At 32.7% G+C, this 19,405-nt stretch overlaps 2 protein-coding genes across 5 annotated transcripts; one reads left to right on the top strand and one right to left on the bottom strand.

The window, feature by feature from the left end:
- Positions 1 to 1,283: 1,283 nt before the first annotated feature.
- Positions 1,284 to 5,462, top strand: LOC146933044 (glycolate oxidase 1-like). 4 transcript variants are annotated; one of them, XM_085704773.1, is made up of 12 exons: positions 1,284 to 1,370; positions 1,774 to 1,917; positions 2,006 to 2,130; positions 2,414 to 2,460; positions 2,565 to 2,642; positions 3,060 to 3,184; positions 3,278 to 3,344; positions 3,445 to 3,507; positions 3,608 to 3,677; positions 3,787 to 3,887; positions 4,450 to 4,554; positions 4,937 to 5,462. In XM_085704773.1, exons 2-12 carry the CDS (start codon positions 1,778 to 1,780, stop codon positions 5,120 to 5,122), a joined length of 1,107 nt encoding a protein of 368 aa, XP_085560899.1. In that variant the 5' UTR covers positions 1,284 to 1,370; positions 1,774 to 1,777; the 3' UTR covers positions 5,123 to 5,462. The 4 variants fall into 4 exon arrangements, with proteins under 4 accessions (XP_085560899.1, XP_085560901.1, XP_085560900.1 ...); XM_085704774.1 differs by having other exon boundaries at positions 1,322 to 1,537; XM_085704775.1 differs by lacking the exon at positions 2,565 to 2,642.
- An 11,292-nt stretch (positions 5,463 to 16,754) lies between these two features.
- Positions 16,755 to 19,405, bottom strand: LOC146933043 (protein TIFY 5A-like). Its single transcript, XM_085704770.1, has 3 exons — positions 19,125 to 19,405; positions 18,874 to 18,994; positions 16,755 to 17,115 (listed from the first exon to the last, which is right to left on the bottom strand). Exons 1-3 carry the CDS (start codon positions 19,187 to 19,189, stop codon positions 16,906 to 16,908), a joined length of 396 nt encoding a protein of 131 aa, XP_085560896.1. The 5' UTR covers positions 19,190 to 19,405; the 3' UTR covers positions 16,755 to 16,905.

Genomic DNA, 19,405 nt, shown 5'->3' with positions numbered 1-19,405 from the left:
TTCTCTCAGCCCCACTCTATATGTTTCCTTCTCTTCTCTTCTCTCTTCTCTTTTATTCAATAAATTCCAATCCATCCAACCACCTCACAACCACCGTCCGTCGCCCCTTCCACCTCCGGCCGACCGCCACCGCAAGTCGCGCTACTTCCTCGTCCGAGACTCTCCGGTGCCATTCACACATCCACTTTTCTCCCCCAACTTTCGCCTACACAACCACACATCACCATCTTTCAGATCTGGAAAAATAACCCACACACCAACAAAAACACTTGTGGTTTTGGAATGAGTAGAGTGAAGAGAGGTGAAACATAGTTGAAACGGTTGTGAGATTGACATTAGGTGATTAGTGTTGTGTGATTGAAGGTTGTGAACTATGATTTTTGCTTGAACCTTTTTGACATGAATTTGTGCTTGAATCTGTTTTACTCTAGAAAATTATAGGAGAAAATGATTTTGAAGAAGATGAAGAATGGAGAAAATGATTTTGACAGTGAATGAATATCAAGATATTTTGTTTTGCTTGATGATGATGTTCATGATGAAAAGGATTTTGGAAATTCGAGTCTCAATTGATGACAGATTAGGATGAGGAATTTTGGGAATATGAGTTTAAGGATTTTGGGAATATTGCTTGTGTTTGAGAAGAAGAGGAATGTTTGTGATTGAGATTTGGAGAAGAAGAGGAATGTTTGTGTTTGATATTTGGAGATGATGGAAATTGATGAGAATTTGAAAGCAAGAACAGTGAGGGAAGAAGAGAGAAGAGGATGGTTCGATGGAGGAGAGAAAGAAAAAGAATTGGAATTTTTAGGGGTATTTAGTATTATTTATTATTTATTTTTTAATTACAAAATAAAAAAATATTAGATTTTTCAGAATTTTTTATTTTTTAAAATTAATTTTCCAATTTTTTCAAATTTTTTAGAATTTTTTTTATTTTTGAAAATTAATTTTACAATTTTTTAGATTTTTTATTTCTAAATTAATATAAATGGATTTATATTATTTTTAAAAATTAAATTTCAGATACTTAGGTGTTGGTGGTACACGGTAAGATATGATGAACTTCCTTGATCCAACGGTAGGGATTTAAAATTAATAAAATTGGACCAACTAAGTAAACGGAAGAGGACTTACAGGACCAAATTGACACATTTAATAGTTAAGGGACTGAAGTGAGAAGAAAAAATAAGTTAAGGGACCTGGTGGGGATGTATTAAGCCTAATAATATAGTATGACATATTTCACGTTTGATATGCTGACAATGACTCATCATTTTGTCACTCCCGTACTCTGTTTTGTTTTTGCCTCTATTACTTTGTTTTACTTTTCTCAATATTTTTCTCTTCTCATCCTCTTCAATTCAAAGGTGCGTGATCCCTTTTACTTTTATTTCCGTTTTATTCTTCTTGCTTAATTCCACGTTATTTGCATATATATTTATATTGGATCATAATCTTGTATCATATCATATTAGAACTGCTTCTGTTTCTGCAAATACATACCAGAAATTGGGGTTTCACATTTAAACTTGAAGTTAGTTTACTTGAGATTATAACTTTTCGTTCATTTTTTATTTTTTTTCATAAAATATACCACTCTGTGATGATTCATAATTGAAGTTATGTAGTGAGCTTTTTTTGTGAATTGATTGATAATTTGATATACACGGTTGGTATAATGATTTTTTGCATAGCATCTTTGGTTTTGGAGGGAAGTGGTATGAATGAATGAATTCTTGTTATTTAATCATTGTATTTTACGCTCCTCAGGAAGATGGATTTGATAACTAATGTGAGCGAGTATGAGCCAATTGCCAAGCAAAAATTGCCCAAGATGGTTTACGACTACTTTGCATCAGGGGCAGAAGATCAATGGACTCTGCAAGAGAACCGAAATGCATTCTCCAGGATTCTGTAATCTCCCTACAAACTTCTTTTATTTGATTTTCATTTGTTTCTTCTGTTGAAACCTGTTTTCAATATTTTTGTTTTGTGAAAACAGGTTCAGGCCGCGAATTCTTAGGGATGTAAGCAAGATCGATTTGACAACAACTGTATTAGGCTTTAATATATCAATGCCTATCATGATTGCTCCTACAGCCATGCAAAAGATGGCTCACCCCGAAGGTATGTATAATGTCGTCGATTATTGAACTCGTTGGTCTGTGTTTACATTATAAGGATGATATTGCCATTGCTTCCTGTATTATATTGTTGTTGTTGTATATAATTACAGTACTATCATGATGCTAACAATAGATTATGTATTGTATTCCCATACAGAATTCCGATTGTTTTTTTATCATGTACAAATATATGTTACTTAATTTTTTCACAAGTGAAAGCTATTTATGTTTACTGCAATTGAGGAAAACTTCTAAACTAAAACAAATTATGCAATTTTGTGTAGGAGAATATGCTACTGCTAGGGCAGCATTGGCAGCTGGCACAATCATGGTTTGGTTTCCATCATATTTGTTCTCGGCTTTTGTTTTATTCCCAATGCACTTGTTATGCTTAATTAGCTTCTGGATGATTGTTTTATCGATGTTTTGTAACAGACACTATCCTCATGGGCCACTTCCAGTGTTGAGGAAGTTGCTTCAACAGGACCCGGCATTCGTTTTTTCCAACTCTATGTGAGGATATTACCCTCATTTTTTATTTCATTTGTATTTTCCCCTTTGATGTGTTTGTCGCAATGTCTCCTTATTGTTAAATTGACAAACAATTTCTGTGATGCTTGTAACAGGATTTTAATTGAAACATGAATTTTCGATTTGTCATATAGTTTTTTCGTTGTACTTGTACGAATGTTTTAGTGTCGTAGTACTAGGAAATTTATTGTTTTCATTTTGTCTCCTGCAATTTATACCAGCAAAGATCATAATGTTTAATAAGGCATTTCTTTTTCCTTGACTAAATAGCCTTATAGAATAATCTCCTCCATACTTCCGTTTAGAATTTTATTCTCATGCTACAATTACACAAGCAATGATATGATTATCTAACCTTGTCAACTACTTAGTCTATTGTAGTTTTTTTTCTTCTCTTAGGTGATTAAAGACAGAAATGTGGTTGCTCAGCTTGTGAAAAGAGCTGAATCTGCCGGTTTCAAGGCAATTGCGCTTACCGTGGACACTCCAATTCTTGGTCGCAGGGAGGCTGATATTAAAAACAGGTTGATAATCATTTGAAAATTTCATCAGCAACAGCCTTTCTACAAAACATTACATAGCTCAATATAGTTGAACTGATAAATCTTCTTGTACAGATTTACAATGCCATCACACCTTGTATTGAAAAACTTTGAAGGGTTGGAACTTGGAAAGCTTGATAAGGTTTGTTTTTAGTATGAAATTAAGAAATCATATGGATTTTTCCATTACTGATAGTCTTGTTATTGTTGTTACTGTCGCGATTTACTGTTTGTCCTTGCAGACTAATGATTCTGGTCTAGCCTCTTATGTTTCTGGCGAAATTGACCGGTCACTCAACTGGAAGGTGACTTGGATACTTCACATATATATACGATTTCCTTGCCTGTGTAAATATTGCATAGGGAAGTAATTAATAATTAATACTATGGTAAACCTTATTACAGGATCTGAAATGGCTTCAAACAATCACTTCATTGCCAATTTTAGTGAAGGGTGTACTTACTGCTGAAGACAGTAAGCCTGTTAAAAACAAACACTCTAATGCTTCATGTCCATTTGATATCTGTTGGGAATTTTTTTACAATCTTGAGTTTAATTCAACATTCTTATGCTGATAATGCAGCAAAATTAGCTATAGAAGCTGGAGCTGCTGGAATCATCGTTTCCAATCACGGTGCTCGCCAACTTGACTATGTCCCTGCAACTATTGTGGCTTTAGAAGAGGTACATCATCTTGACTAAACACCTACACAAAATTTTCATTTTAATTTAAATTGAAACTCTTACCTGGATCCTACCACAACGACTGTTTTATAGCAATTGGTTTTACCCTTTTTTACTTCAAATAGAAACGAATTTCTTCTTCACACTGTAGTTTAGGTCCTCATTTCTTCTTTCTTGACTGTGGAACTTAAATCTTGTCTATTTTTTGTTTATTTTTAATTAATCAAGTATTTTGCATTTAAAATTTAAAACTTTAAAGCTTTAATATTGTGAATCATTCTTACTCATTATCATCACAGCATTAAAAATTTCACTATTCATTTTCATTGCCTTGTTTCTTACTCATATGTCTAAACCCCTGCTTCTTTTCCTCTTCAGTTTATGATCCTAGTGAATAATGTCCTCTAAAATTTATTAACAAATTGGAAATATTGTTGTTACTAGTTTTTCCCATCTTTATTAATCTCTTAGAGATGTGGAAAATGCTACTTTATTAATGTCACATTTTACTTTTAACTATTGAATGGATTTTATTAAGGTTTTTGTTGCTTGTCTTGAATAGGTTGTGAAAGCAACAGAAGGAAAAATTCCTGTTTTTCTGGATGGTGGAGTCCGTCGAGGGACAGATGTTTTCAAAGCACTAGCTCTCGGAGCATCTGGTGTATTTGTAAGTACATGATTCTATACAACTTACAACCATCATAGAAAATCAAACTTAAGTTAGAGATATAAAATGATACTGATACATATGTCCCTTTTTCCATACTAAAGCACATTCCATCATTTAGATTTATCATTTCCAAGTTCAACAAAAAGGCAAATGAATAACATATATCTTATCTCTGAAGACCAGCTTAGCCAATTTGGACTAAATACCAGGGGATTAAAAAAAGGCTAAATGATCAAATTAATCAGAGACGTGGTTTACAAGTATTTCACTAGAGGCAAAATGATAAGCGCAAAATTAAGTTGTTTATCCGACCTGGGCCTAAAGCTAGCCCGACATTGCTTGTGTTTATATATTTACCTTTGATCTAAAATATGATCAGATTGGAAGACCTGTGGTGTTCTCACTGGCTGCTGATGGTGAAGCTGGTGTAAGGAAAGTACTTCAGATACTTCGTGATGAGTTTGAACTAACTATGGCACTATGCGGTTGCCGTTCACTCAAGGAGATATCTCGTGACCATGTTGTCACAGAGTGGGACCGCCAAAGAATTGCTCCCAGGTTATGAGATTGTTCTCCTGAATGGCTGGAGCCACCTGAGAAGAAGACACACATCATGAACCGGATGTTAATTAATAGGAATTTTAGAATAAACTTTGTTCTTGTCTCATGCTTCAATAGGAAACTTTGTTTTGCATAATAAGTCATGAGTGATCCATAAGATACTTCTACTTTTTAAGTCATTAGAAACTTCTTTATGAAATGCATATATGAGATGTGACGCCAAATGACAAAATTACAGCAATCTTTTAGAATATTTATTGCTGACTAGTTATTTGCACTGACTATTTTATCTTCTAATTTTGTTAAACAAAGTCTATGATATCTCTGCTTCAACTCACAAGAAATACACATTCTTAATCTAGTTTAGTTCATCAACATTAGCACAAAAAAGATTGAACTGATTTTCCTTATTTAATTTTTTTGGTCTGTAACAAAGGAATTTAGAGTATTAGGAAAGTAATGCAAACTAGATATATAATAGCCTCTTGCAGGTTGGGTGTGATAGAAACGAAGCCGCAGACAGAATGGTTGCCTATGGTGGGAAAGGTGGTAGAGTGAAGGTCTCATAATTCATAGATATGTATTTACTACTATCTAAGATGTACTTATGCGACTTTACTTTAAATTTATTCTATCATAAATTTTAACAAAAATTCAAGGAATTTTCTAAACAATGTACAGGTACAAATGATGAAAATTAGAAGGGGAATTCTGGTTCCTCCCACCTTAGTTCAAGAGCAACCCCTAGAAAATTCAAGGAATTTTCATCAACTTGTTGCTTCCAACACATTGAATCCAAAGAAAATTAGAAAAAGCGTAACATCTAGGCTTTACACCTTTGAAAATCTGAAAATAAAGTAAAAAGGGAAGAATAGATGGGTCTTGCTGCATAATAAGAAACTCAATAATGAAACTACAGAAACATAGATAATGGAAAAAAGAAACAGCTACTATTGACCTATGAAGTCATATACTCTAAAATTAGAGAAGTATTCGTATCAAATACATATTGGATATCGATATTATGCTGATACGTGCAAATATGTATTCTAGAAGTATGACGATCTTAAAAACTATCGGTAAAATATGAGATACGCCCTCATGGATACATAGACACACATATCGAAGAAAGATGAAGTGCATAAAAATTGTGAGACAAGGTTGTGGGACATATGTAGAGATGTACATGTCCTACTTTAAGATGGTGCTGGAATTCTTGAATTGGTTGAGTCTCTTGATGAACCATGGTGCCGTTTATGGTATGAGACATGAATAGGTCTCCTATGGTAGGAGACTATATAAAAGTCTGATTTTTTTTTTTTTGAGGTAAATTGTATTTAAGTAATCCATTTAAATGCAGGGTAATTTTGACATTTTCTCTCAAATAAAATTTTATTTTCCTGGATTACAGCATTACTGCTCTTCTTGAACGCCATCATTTTCTTTCTCTATCTGGATGCTCTCAACTCACCATCACGATCTTACTCTCACCACCGCCACCGGCCGCCGTTTTTATCAATCACTGTCACCACCGACCGTCGTTCTCCTCCGTCACCACCGGCCGCCGTCCTAACATAACCTAGCTCCACGAAATCGCCACCCTAGCTCCAGAAATATAGCACGTGTTTCCGCTTCTCACCACCATGCCGCCGTCCGTCATCAGCCACAATCACCATCATCAATAAAATTAATTAATTAATAAATTTAAAAATGGTTTTATTTATTTTTATATTAATTTCCTTTTCTTATTCTTCTTCTTCTTCTTCTGCATTTATCTCAGCTTATTCCTGTATTCTTTCTTTAACATCAATATTCACAACAACACAACAATCACTTAACAACATGGTTTCATTCTCTTCTTTGTTGCGTAGTAGCATGATTTAGTGATTCGGAGATTGATTCACCCTCTTCTTTGTTGTGACAGAAAATCAATCAGATCTGTGTTGGATTGTATTGTGTTCATGGTAGTGATTCAGAAATTCGGATTTGTGACAGAAATTCAGAACTTAAACCTAATTTTACTTCTACACCCTTTCTTGTATATGTGTTTGTTTTGTAGGTTGTGAGGCAAAACTTGATGACAATTCTATGTTTGCTCTGATCTGGTTTGATTGAGGATTTTTTACTCTGTGTGTTGCTGGATATTTGGAGAAGATGATTGCTTCTATGAGCTTGCTTTCAATTTTACCAACAATGCCAAAACACCATTTTTTTAATGAATATAGATATTTAAATAATACAATTTTAGTGGATCATATGACCCGTAAATCCTAGCCATTCAAAAAATTTCAACTACATCCAAGGGTTGATATCCATTTTGCAAACAACAAAAAAAAAAAAAACTCAAGTCTCCTACGATAGGAGACCTAAAGACACACATATCGAAGAAAGATGAAGTGCATAAAAATTGTGAGACAAGGTTGTGGGACATATGTAGAGATGTACATGTCCTACTTTAAGATGGTGCTGGAATTCTTGAATTGGTTGAGTCTCTTGATGAACCATACCTAAAAGTCATATTTTGGTTAAATTACACCATGGGTCCTTTAAGTTTGAGGTTTGTATCAGATTGGTCCTTTAAGTTATTTTGGTCACACATAAGTTTTTAAGTTTGAGGTTTGTAACAGATTGGTCTTTAAGTTATTTTGGTCACACATAAGTCCTTTAAGTTTGTAAACTTTTTCAATTTAGTCCTTCTGCTAAGGATTAAATTGAAAACGTTTTGAGTTGGTAATTGCACAAAGCCAAGATTTGTTTTGAGTTCTTTTATTAATATTTCTATTCTTTTTTTTAAAAGATATTAACGGCGAAACTCACACACACACTAAGTGTTGAGAAGTGAAAAATAACAAATTTTAATATGCGCCTCAACATTTCAAATATTTTTGTTGACAATTGATTAATATCTTTCCTTGATATTTATACTCTGATAATAATTGAGAGATCAAATGGATCAAGAGCCATGATTTTATGACCAAATTCAAAGATTCCTCATTTTTTAACATATTTAACATTTATGTCTGTTGTTGATGAGTATTTTGGAGAAACAGCAGCAGTTCCAATATACCCTCTAACACTCCCTTTTGTCTTAATAGAAGAGAAAGTTGAGGCTACAAAAGTTTGAATCAAATGTATCAATCTTCGCTGACTTAACTTTCTCATATATTTAAGGCGGGAGGGAGTATTAAACAAAATTATGATCCATCTCATATATATATTGATGTGTATCTGAATGTGTAAGACGGAGCCAAAAACAGAACAGCGTGGGGTTTACACACATGGTAACAAATGATGAGTCGGCACATTAATGCTGATATGACAGATTCCACCCGAAGTTACTGTTCATTGCTTATTATATTTTGTTTAATTGATTAATATTAGAGAAACATTTACTTGAGGAGAAACACTTGTGTGGACCAGGACCAAGAATTTTGGTTTGGTCACACACAAAGAGAGAAGAGAGAGAAAATGGAGAAGAGAGAAGAGAAGAGAGAGAAGGAAAATTCTTGTGTGTGTGACCAAACCAAAATTCTTGGTCATGGTCCACACAAGATTTTCTCTTTACTTGAGAGACTTCATCAGTCCTTTTGCACTAACTGATGTCATTTCCATGCTGGCTCTTTTGTCATTTTGTATTTGCATTTTGCAGACTACAAAATTTCTCTACACGGTGAAAAGTTGAAATACAAGTCTACAAAAACAAATTTTCCCTTCCACAATTAAAATTGAGTATATAATAGGGTGGCGTTTAGGGTGGGAATGGAAAAGATTTTCCCACCATGGAAAACACAAGATCAATGGTTAGATTGTACACTTCTATTAAATCTTATCATGCTCTCCCACACCTGATTCTAATGGTTTCTCATTTCAAACTTTTCTCATCTTCCTCCCACCTACCTTTGTCCTGTACGGCCGATTTCCCTCTGCATCTAAATAAAATTGAGCTAGCTTCATCTCTTTGAAATGACTTCTTCTCCTTAATCACTAATGGAAGCTTTGAGCAAGCTTATATCTAAAATAAATAAATAAAATTAGATCTGGATATTTTTTATAAGTATATCTGAAAAAACATAAAATAGATAAGAACTTTTTCTAGTTTGTTGCTTTCTTTTTGTTCCAAATTATTAAAATATTTCTTTATGTGTGAACAACATACGAACAACATAATCGCAGGCCTCAGAGATTAACAACAAGCATATTGACGGAGAGTGTGTGAAAGCCTTTCAATTAAATGAAGAATTTTATGAGTTAGTTTTAGATTTTCAAAATTGTGAGAAATTTTGTAGTGATTGGTTTGAAAGGATTCTCAAAAATATGCTTTATGTGAATGTTTTTGTTTTCAGATTAATAACTTCCCAGTATCATTAGCTGGTTTCATTTTCGAAATCTAATTTCTTTTCCATTTCTAGACATATTTCCTTTTTCAAGATCCGATTTTGTTTATTTGAGTTGTTTGATTTTAATTTGGTTTATGGATTATAGGTGATGAAGAGTATTTTATTTCTGTCATTGTTGAATTTTAATTGTGAGTTGAAGATTGAATGTGAAATGGCCATTGAACGAGAGAGACAGTGGTAGAAGATGATGGAAAAATAATCTAGTATTGACAGTACACAATAAGACAGTTGATCTAATGGTTAGCATTAACTTTCCCATGGTGGGAAATTCTTACCCATTCCCACCCTAAATGCATAGTAGGTGGCATTTAGCATACACACTACACAAATTTGTGTACCATGCACAAGTTTGAGAAAGTTAATTTTCTACCATTGGATCAAAAAAGAGCACAGATTTTATTATAGTCTACCAAACACTATATTTTTTTATTGTCTTCAACCTTCCACTTCTGTGATTGACTCACCACCACCAACACAAATGACTTCAAATTTTTTTTCTTTTTTATTCCTTAGCTATATGTTTTAATTATGCTAAAATTTACATGATACCCAGAATATCAACGAACAAATCAAAAATATGAACGTATTCACTTCCAATTTATGAAATCAAGTGGGTTCGTTGGGTTTAAAACAACTCAAGCCCCACGCTAAAGAAAAACAGAGGGATTAAATACAAAGAATACATTACAAACTTTTCAACCTAAAGAAATATGGGTTTTATTAATTTCTGATAAACTCCCCTATTTTTTTTTTTGTTCTTCAAACATCACCTCCGATAACGGCAAAAAGCTATAATAATATTCATATACCCAGCTGAGTCCACCTCATGACCCAATAATAGAGATAGCATTTGCTCCAAAAGCAAATGGTAATCTCTCTATTTATTTTTGGGTACAGTAATTGGAACTTTTGATTGCATAAATTACTTATTTCATATTTAATTTTTTTTCTGGGAGGATAGAGAGGAGGAGGTAGAGAGAGAAGTTTGTTGTTTGTTGTTGTTGTCTTGTTGATGCAACTCTATACAATTACGTGAAAACCATACGTGGATTCTGAGATCTGAAAAACACAGTACTGATGGAGGTTGAAGAGAATAGGATAAAGAATGTAAATATAGTGTAACACCCCGTTTTCCCAACATAAAAATTTCATTTAAAATCAGAGTATTTTGATCACAACGGAATGTCACATACTTCATTTAAATCATAAAATGGACAATAGTAATTATCCTTCAAATTCAACATCATGAAAAATCTTAAACTGTTGCAGCGGAAAATAGTTCAACATTTTAAAGTCTTGGCACGCAGGCCTTATTGGAAAATCTCATAAATTAGTTCATAAAAGAGACACGTAAGGAATAGAAGTAAAAGCAAGCCCCCATCCCGTTACGTATCAGAGCACCTAGACACCAAGTGAGGAGTCCACTCACGAACGCCTCTAATCTTTATTACCTGCACATTACCCACGGTCGAGGCAACATATACGCAGAAGGGGTGAGATTTCATAATCAATACATTAAGCATATAATCCAATAAAACGCATTTAACAACTTAAACATTAATAACATATCAACAATTAACAATTAGCATATTTTTCATTTCATAACAAATACAATCATCAAATATCATTACTAATTTTCATCACAAATCATAATCAACTTAACACTCAACTTGACGACACAACTCATCTTTGACCATGCAACTCTATCAACTCAAGAACAACTTGACAACACAACTCATCTTAGACCATGCAACTCTATCAACTCAACAACAACTTGACAACTTAAACATCATGAAACTTCTTGATATGCAAATGCATGTGGTACCATTCAACAACAAAATGAGCATAATAAGCTCTTCAACGTGTGAGCACAAAGGCTGCCGGGCCTAAAGCCCCCAACTTTAATGAGCACAAAGGCTGCCGGGCCTAAAGCTCCCAACTTTAATGAGCACAAAGGCTGCCGGGCCTAAAGCCCCCAACTTTAATGAGCACAAAGGCTGCCGGGCCTAAAGCCCCCAACTTTAATGAGCATGCAATGAACTCAAACTTCCAACGACTTAGACGACGACGTGAACAACTCATACGACTCATAATCATGGACAACTTCTTAAAATTCCAACAACATAGACCGACTCATGCAACTTCAAGACACTAACAGTCAACAGCAGCAACCAGCAACATTTACATCGTAAAACAGTGTTTAAATAACATAACAACATTAAAGGGAATGAATCATAACCACTTATCATCATAAAGCATCTTAAATAATTCTTATACAACATCACTACTAATCTCAGTCACCTAAACAGACTTCTGGGACTTCTGAAAGCATCCTAAACAACCCTCTTTCTTACTTCTAAGATCAACTCATGACTACACGTGCGAAAGGATCGCATCAGAACAATTTTGGGCAACTAACGGCCTAACTCGCAGTTGCGAGTAACTTTGCTCGCAATGGCGAGCAAAGCGTGCATTCTGGGTTCCTAAGTCTTTACTCGCAGTGGCGAGTTATTCTGCTCGCAGTTGCGAGCTTACAGGTCACTCGCAGTTGCGAGTTCTGGGTTCTAGCTCGCAGATGCGAGTGTTCTTGCTCGCAGGTGCGAGCGATGAATGTCAGTACGGCCAGAAACCTAAAAATCACAACTTTTTACCTATATTCATGATTCCTTCATCCAAATAGCATCTAATTATCATCTTAAGTCATATCTAAGGTCTGTACACTAATTTTGCATCAATCTAACATCTGTTCTTGATTCATTCATCAAAATTGATCCTAAACCTAATTCTCAATTCTCACCAAAACTTAACCTAATCATGCTAAATTCATCCTATAGAATTATACCCTTAATAATATTGAAAATTAGTCTCACCCTTACCTGATAATAGCAGAATCGCAGCCCTCCTTGGTTCTTCTCTCTTTCTGACTTTTCTCCCCTTTTCTCCAAAAACGTACGTACTGCTTTTCCTAACTTATGTCTGTCTATTTATCTCTCCTTTTTACTCTTCTCACTACTAATTGCTCATCTCACCACGCAGCCCAATCTTTAATATTTTTATTTTATTTCTCATATCTTATTTTATTTAATAATAAAATAAGTCATAACAACATAGCAACTTCACCACAATAAAATACTCCACATTATGCAGTTATAAATCATATAACCCACTCAACTTCATGAATCATAAAATTCACACATATCAATCATGAAAATCACGTAAATCATATATATAAATATATTTTTAAATAATCGAATAATTAAGACGGGCGTTACATATAGTATAGTTGGACCATGATAAAATCAGTACTCCTCATTGATCTAATGGTGTATGAAAAACTTGTGCATTAAAAAAGTAACTTTGTTAAGGTGCACAAATTTGTGTTTTGTGCATACTAAATGCCACCATAATAGTATTTTACAAAATTTTCATAGGGGATGTCCCACAAGAGAAACCTACATGAGCCTATGCACACTTCAAATCCAAGTTTACCTGTTTGGTTCAGCTTCTGCCCAGCCAAAAGCAATTCTCTACAGTGCCAAAAGCAATTCTAGCCAAAAACAACGTGTTTGGTTTGGCTTTTCAGAATTGCTTTTATCCTCCAAAAGCAATTCTCCATGAAGCTACAAATTCTAGCTTCTAGCTTTTCTAGAATCAATTATAAACAGTAAATATTATATTTTATTATTACAACCTATTATTTTCCTTTATTGCCCTTTATCAATTATCCTTCTTTATCAATTCTCCTTTAGCTATGTCTATTTTAGTAATTATACATTCAAAAGCAATTCTACATAATTGTATCCAAACATAAATCAGTTTGTTTAATCAATTCTACATAATTGTATCCAAACATAAATCAATTCTCTCATAATCAATTCTGTCAGAATCAATTCTATCAGAATCAATTCTGTCAGAATCAATTATATTCAAAGTTGAACCAAACACACACTAAGTTCTCCAACACAAACTTTACACGCATCAATCTATTAACCTCAGCTAGACAGCTACATGTTCTCCTTTCCCAATCTTCTTCGTAAATTTTTTTCTCAAATTTGTGTATAAATACCTACTGACTGCCAAGTCTTTAATACACACCAAATGACCAAAGAAAAAAATAGGAGAGAAATGGAGTGAAGATGAATGAAATTGATCCCTTTTTAACTGAGGAATTTAGTGGCGCTGGTGTTGTGTCTAACAGTGGTCTGCACTTGTCGAAAACATATCAAACACATAAAATAGACCCATTTCAAAGGTAGTTCATTTCTCATTCCAAAAACAAAAAGATAGTTCCTTTAAGAAAACATGTTTTGGTAGAAAAAATGGAGGAGGAAGAGAAGAGGGTGAAACAGTGACAGTGAATGACATGGAAGATGGCTGATGATCAATCGTATTTTAATGGAGTTCTTTGATAGTTTTCTATGAAAGAAGAGAAAAGGGTGAATTAAAAAATTAAGAATACACAAGTATGAAAACAGAGTGAAGCGTAGGAGTGGGAAGCGAGGTACAAGTGATGTATACTTGATATAATAGCAGTTTTGGCCCTATATGTTTACAGAAGTTGCGATTTTGGCCCCTAACTAAAATAATTCGATTTTGGCCCTCTATGTTTTGCCCCCTTTGCACTTTTGGCCCCCTAAGGCCAATTTTGACCAAATCAATGCTGATGTGGCGCCACATGTGTAATTTTTTTATTTATATTTTTTTAATTAAAACTTTTTTAAAAAAAGTATTTTTTTAATTAAAAAAATTTTAAAAAGTATTTTTTTATTTTGTTAATAATTATAAAAAATAAAAAAATGTACACACATGGCGCCACGTCAGCATTGACTTGGTCAAAACTGGCCTAGGGGGCCAAAAGTGCAAAGGGGGCAAAACATAGGGGCCAAAATCGAATTATTTTAGTTAGGGGGCCAAAACTGCTATTAAGTCTATATTAAATTGTTTTTGGTAGCAAATTCATATATTAAAACTACTGTACGAGGAAATGATGAAGAAAGGTTATAAACATTTTCAAATAATTATATAGGAAGAAGAAGGAAAAAAGGTCAAATATTGCCCAAATATAAACTTAAATCTAGCATATATGAAGAAATTGACAAATCTAACCCCAAATACAAATCTAACAAAAAAATATACAGTGATAGGTGTCGCAACTGAAAAAATGTGGTTATACAGACCATATATTTGATTAACTGAAAAGTGTATATTTTAACACAAGAGGGGAGGGGAGTGTAATTCAAGTATTTTTGAGGGGAGAAGAGTGTAATTTACTCTATATAAAAATACACAGGACAAGATTTTGTCGCAGATAAATATAAAAAAGGCAGGATAAATATTTATCACTACTAAACACGAGAGCAATATTTATCACGGATTAATATAAAAAAAGATGGGAGAAATTTTATCACTGATAAAATATATATGAAAAAAATGCGGGAAACAATTTGTCAATTGTAAATATAAAAGACATGGGATAAACTTTTGTCATATATATATATATATATATATATATATATATATATATATATATATATATATAACACGAGATGAATATGTGTCATTGAAATATTAAGAGTTCGTTTACGATATATGAAAATAAAAAATTGAGAACCTTTCACTTTTCTTAGAAAAGCTTGTGTTGGGTTACACTTTGATGACTTTGATTTTGGTGACTCTGATGACTTTGTATTTATATCTTTTCTAACTAATCATTATCTTTTATCAAAATAGTTTATTTTAAGGAGATGCTAACATGTGCTCTCAGAGCACATGTTAAGGATCTACAAATAGAAATTATGTATTTGAAATTGTGCCAATTTATTTCTAAAAAAAAAAACTTGCTCTTTATAAATTCTCTAACATGTGTTGTTCGGGTACATGTTAACGTGAATCTTTATTTTAATCATTCATTTATTAATTAAACACACTAAAGTCATCAAAAGTCAATGTGATCAACTCACTTTAGCCTAAAAAGGTATGCAGTGTATGGGAATGAATACTTAGTTATGCCCTGCTTGGTTCGCCAACACAATGAAGGTCATGTAGTGCGTCTTGAATATCACGATGATGTGAGTTTGTTTCACACCTTGCCAAACTTTAGAGTTTTTGAATATCACACCCAAAATAATCAATTAGAGATATGGTTAACTGTGCATCGCACGGGATGAAAACTAGTAACAATGCAAATTAAAATTGAAAAACAGTTAAACAACACCAAAAAAATTACTTGGTTCGATCATAAAGCATTGTGCTTTAGTCTAGTCCACACAGCCACTATTATTGATGATCTTCACGATTTTCTTTTTCTTTGGAGGATTACAATCTCTATCTACTAGTTCAGATTCTTCTTCTAAAGTTTACAAGCAAGTAAAAAAAATGATCTAGGGATGAATAGTTGGAATTTTATAGTAACCTTTGTTCTCATCTCATGCTTCAATAGAAAACTTCGTTTTGCATAACAAGCAAGAGTGATTTATAAGAAACTGATACTTTTTTTTTTCATTATTAAAAATAAACTTCTTTCTAAAATGCATGCATGAGATTTGACGCCAAATACAAAACTCAGCAAAACGTTTAAATAATTTATTGTTGAGTATACACTCCAGTCACTATTATAAAGGAAAATCAATATTTTAGATTCATTCATTAAATTATGTATTTGTCATCAACAATTATATATGCTAATTTTGTTAAACAGAGATGTATTTGATTCAACTCACACAAAATACACTCTTAAAAATATTATATTCTAATTTACTTTAAGATGTCACAAGATTGTGGAACATCAATGGAGAGTTATTTGATCTACTTTAAGATGTGCTAGAATTCTTGGATTGGTAGAGTTATCTCTTAACCATATTTAATAGTCATGTTGAACCCATAACCTTACAAGTATTAGTTAACTTCTTACCAACCATATTAATCTCTAATGACTCTAGTTACTACTCCCTCCGGTCACATTTATAAGCAAAAATGTACTTTCTAGATTCATTGAATACATAATGTATTTGGTCTCTATATTGACCAAATACATTAAGCATTGAATGAATCTAAAAAATGATTTTTTGCTTATAAATGTGACCGGAGGGAGTATTATTTTAGTCTATCCTAAACTCTTGATTTCAATATTTCATAATTTTTTATGGTTTTTTTCCCTAAAAGAAAGGGGGAGCGGTCAATTTTTCTTGGACAGAACCGTAGAATTTCTTTGGTTAAATATTAAACCTTAAACAATGGGCATAAACTGAAAAGCCAAAACATCAACTAAAAAATTGTGCAAATTTCACAGCGTGTTGAAAAATTTGACATAGACCCTTTGTTGAAAGATACACTAGTATATAGGTGATCTAACACAACAAAAGCAAAATGTTAATTTGTAGTTTTTGATTAATTAATTCTTCTCATTTATCTTAAGATGGTAAGGGGATGCTTCTTGGATCCGATTCTTCCTCTTTTGGAGAAACCTCTGCAACGATTTTTGCATGGAAAGAGAAGTACTAGGGCTATATAAATTAAACACTGATGGTGAAGATGGCTCTGATGATGATCCAGTTGGTGTCCTCACCATTTCTTTTTTTGCAAGCATTAAAATGGACCTGGCCTGCAATATATACGATTCACATTATGTTACCCCACTACTTAATTCCAATTTTAATTCAAATTATTGTTGATGATAAGGAATCTCTTGAGTGATCACAATATAGCACGTGAAAATTGAATAGCTATAATAAATAGTGGGTCTAGCTACGTGCCTCGATGATGCTATTATTTTAATTTTGATATATTAAGGTGAGTTGAAAAAGAGAGGCTCTTGAGAAAGAATAAAAAAAAAAAAAAAGGAAAATGTTAACCGGTGCCCCAGAGACACTGGTTAATGAATCAAATATGGCAGTATTTACATTGAAAGTTGTGTAGTCAATGCATTAAAAACTTAAAAAGTGTCATTTTTAAATTAAAGTTTCCTCTTTTGGCTTCCTTAACCAGTGCTCCGGGGACACCGGTTAACAAGACCCAAAAAAAATTCAAAAAACATGGTTATATATAGAAATGTGTATATATATAGTTGTGCCCAAATTTTGAGGTCAACAAATGAGTATGCAATGCATTTGGAAATTTGGCCAGCATTCACTCCATTCACAAGGACAGTTCAGATGTAGACCGCCTACTGATTTTTTTATATCTTTCGTTTGTCTTGGACTTGCTTAACTATTATCACCATTTTGTAGTTTGCATTTATAAGGAATTTTCCCTTTATTACTAAATTTTTAGCCCATAAGGAATTTACCCTTTATGACTAAATTTTTAGCCTTTTTCTCACTTGTCTTTTAGGTAGACATTCATCTTATAATCTTTGGTCTTGATTATTAGTAAAATAATTAATTTTATAACTATTTAATTTAAATTTTTAGTTAAATATAACTAATATTTTTCATTATAAATAAATACAATTAATTGAAAGGCATTTTGGAATAGGCATCACTAAATATAGTGAAATTTAATATTTACTTATATTTAAGACAATAAATAAAAACATTTTTTTGCTTATATTCAATTAAAACACTAGTAGGGGGAGTACATTGCTACACATCTTATCATACATTAATCAAATTTACCACAGTAGAAAATAAAATTAATGCAAAATATGGGGAAAAGTGGAAGTTAGCTATAGCTATGAGCAACTCACATATATATGCAATAGACAATAGTGGATCCTCTTAATCAAACTATCCTCCATTATTTTTCGAAATCTATGTTTCTTTTTTTTTTATTATAAAATTAATCTCTTTATTTCCCTCTTAATTAAAAGAGAGAAGATAAATGGAGATGATTGAGAGAGTTTGAATGAAAGTTTGGTTGAGGGAATCACCTCTAAATCAACTACCTACAAGGAGAACAGATTTCTCCAAAACGGATTACTCAAAAAACGTTTGGTGACTTTCAAGAGGATTAAACAGCCATATTTTAAAAAATAAAAAAATAAAAACATATTTTGAGAGATGAAAATCTATGTATGAATTCTTAACCACATGTGCAATAAGACCTGCATATGCATTTTTTGAAAAGAGAAAATATATATAAAGCTAGCTATATACGTTCTTTATTTTTCTAGTATATGCAATAGTGTACATGATATGGTTCATTAATCATTAGTTATTCACTTTTTTCATGTTCACATAGATATTAATTTGTAGATATAGTAGTACTTTAAGAACTGTAAGATTAGCAAATAATACTATACATTATTTTTATAAAAGTTTTTTGAGGGATTATTTTTATAAAAGTAAAAACAAAAAAGAAGAGATCTCAGTTATTTTATTTTCAAAATCAGAAATAAAATTGAAGAATCATGAACACAAACCTGAATCTCAGTGGCATCACTCACAGAAATCTTGCCATCATAGACAATGGTCAACGGCCTGTATTGCTGATGATGATCTTCTTGTGGACTCTCACCTTCTTCTTCTTCTTCTTCTTTCATTCTTCATTGAACAAACAAAAATAAGCAAAAGAAAACAAAAACCTAATTAGAACCACGTATGTCCCAAGTATTACATGTTAATTTTATTTCACATATAACAAGGAAAAAAAAGAGACGAAGAAGATGCTTACGTGGGACAAATATCAGAAATGGAAGGAGGAAAAAGACGAAGTTCCAAGTTCAAATTCTTCTTCATCTTTTTTCCAAGAGAGTTATGAACAGTGAAGTGTTGTGGACGGAGAAAGTGCTATTAAGAAGCGTTAGTGATACATCACTAATACTACACTATATATAAGGAGAAAAGTGTGAGTGGAATATTATAAGCACTTGCAATACACGTAAATTAAAGCACAAGAAAAATGAAAATATGGGGGTGAATATTAAAAAGTGGGAGAGAAAAATTAAGGAAAAC

Source organism: Medicago sativa, chromosome 4 (assembly GCF_051527215.1).
Source record: "Medicago sativa cultivar Bolivia chromosome 4, Bolivia_mono, whole genome shotgun sequence".
Lineage (NCBI taxonomy): Eukaryota > Viridiplantae > Streptophyta > Magnoliopsida > Fabales > Fabaceae > Medicago > Medicago sativa.
This window is presented reverse-complemented; position numbering and strand designations above follow the sequence as displayed.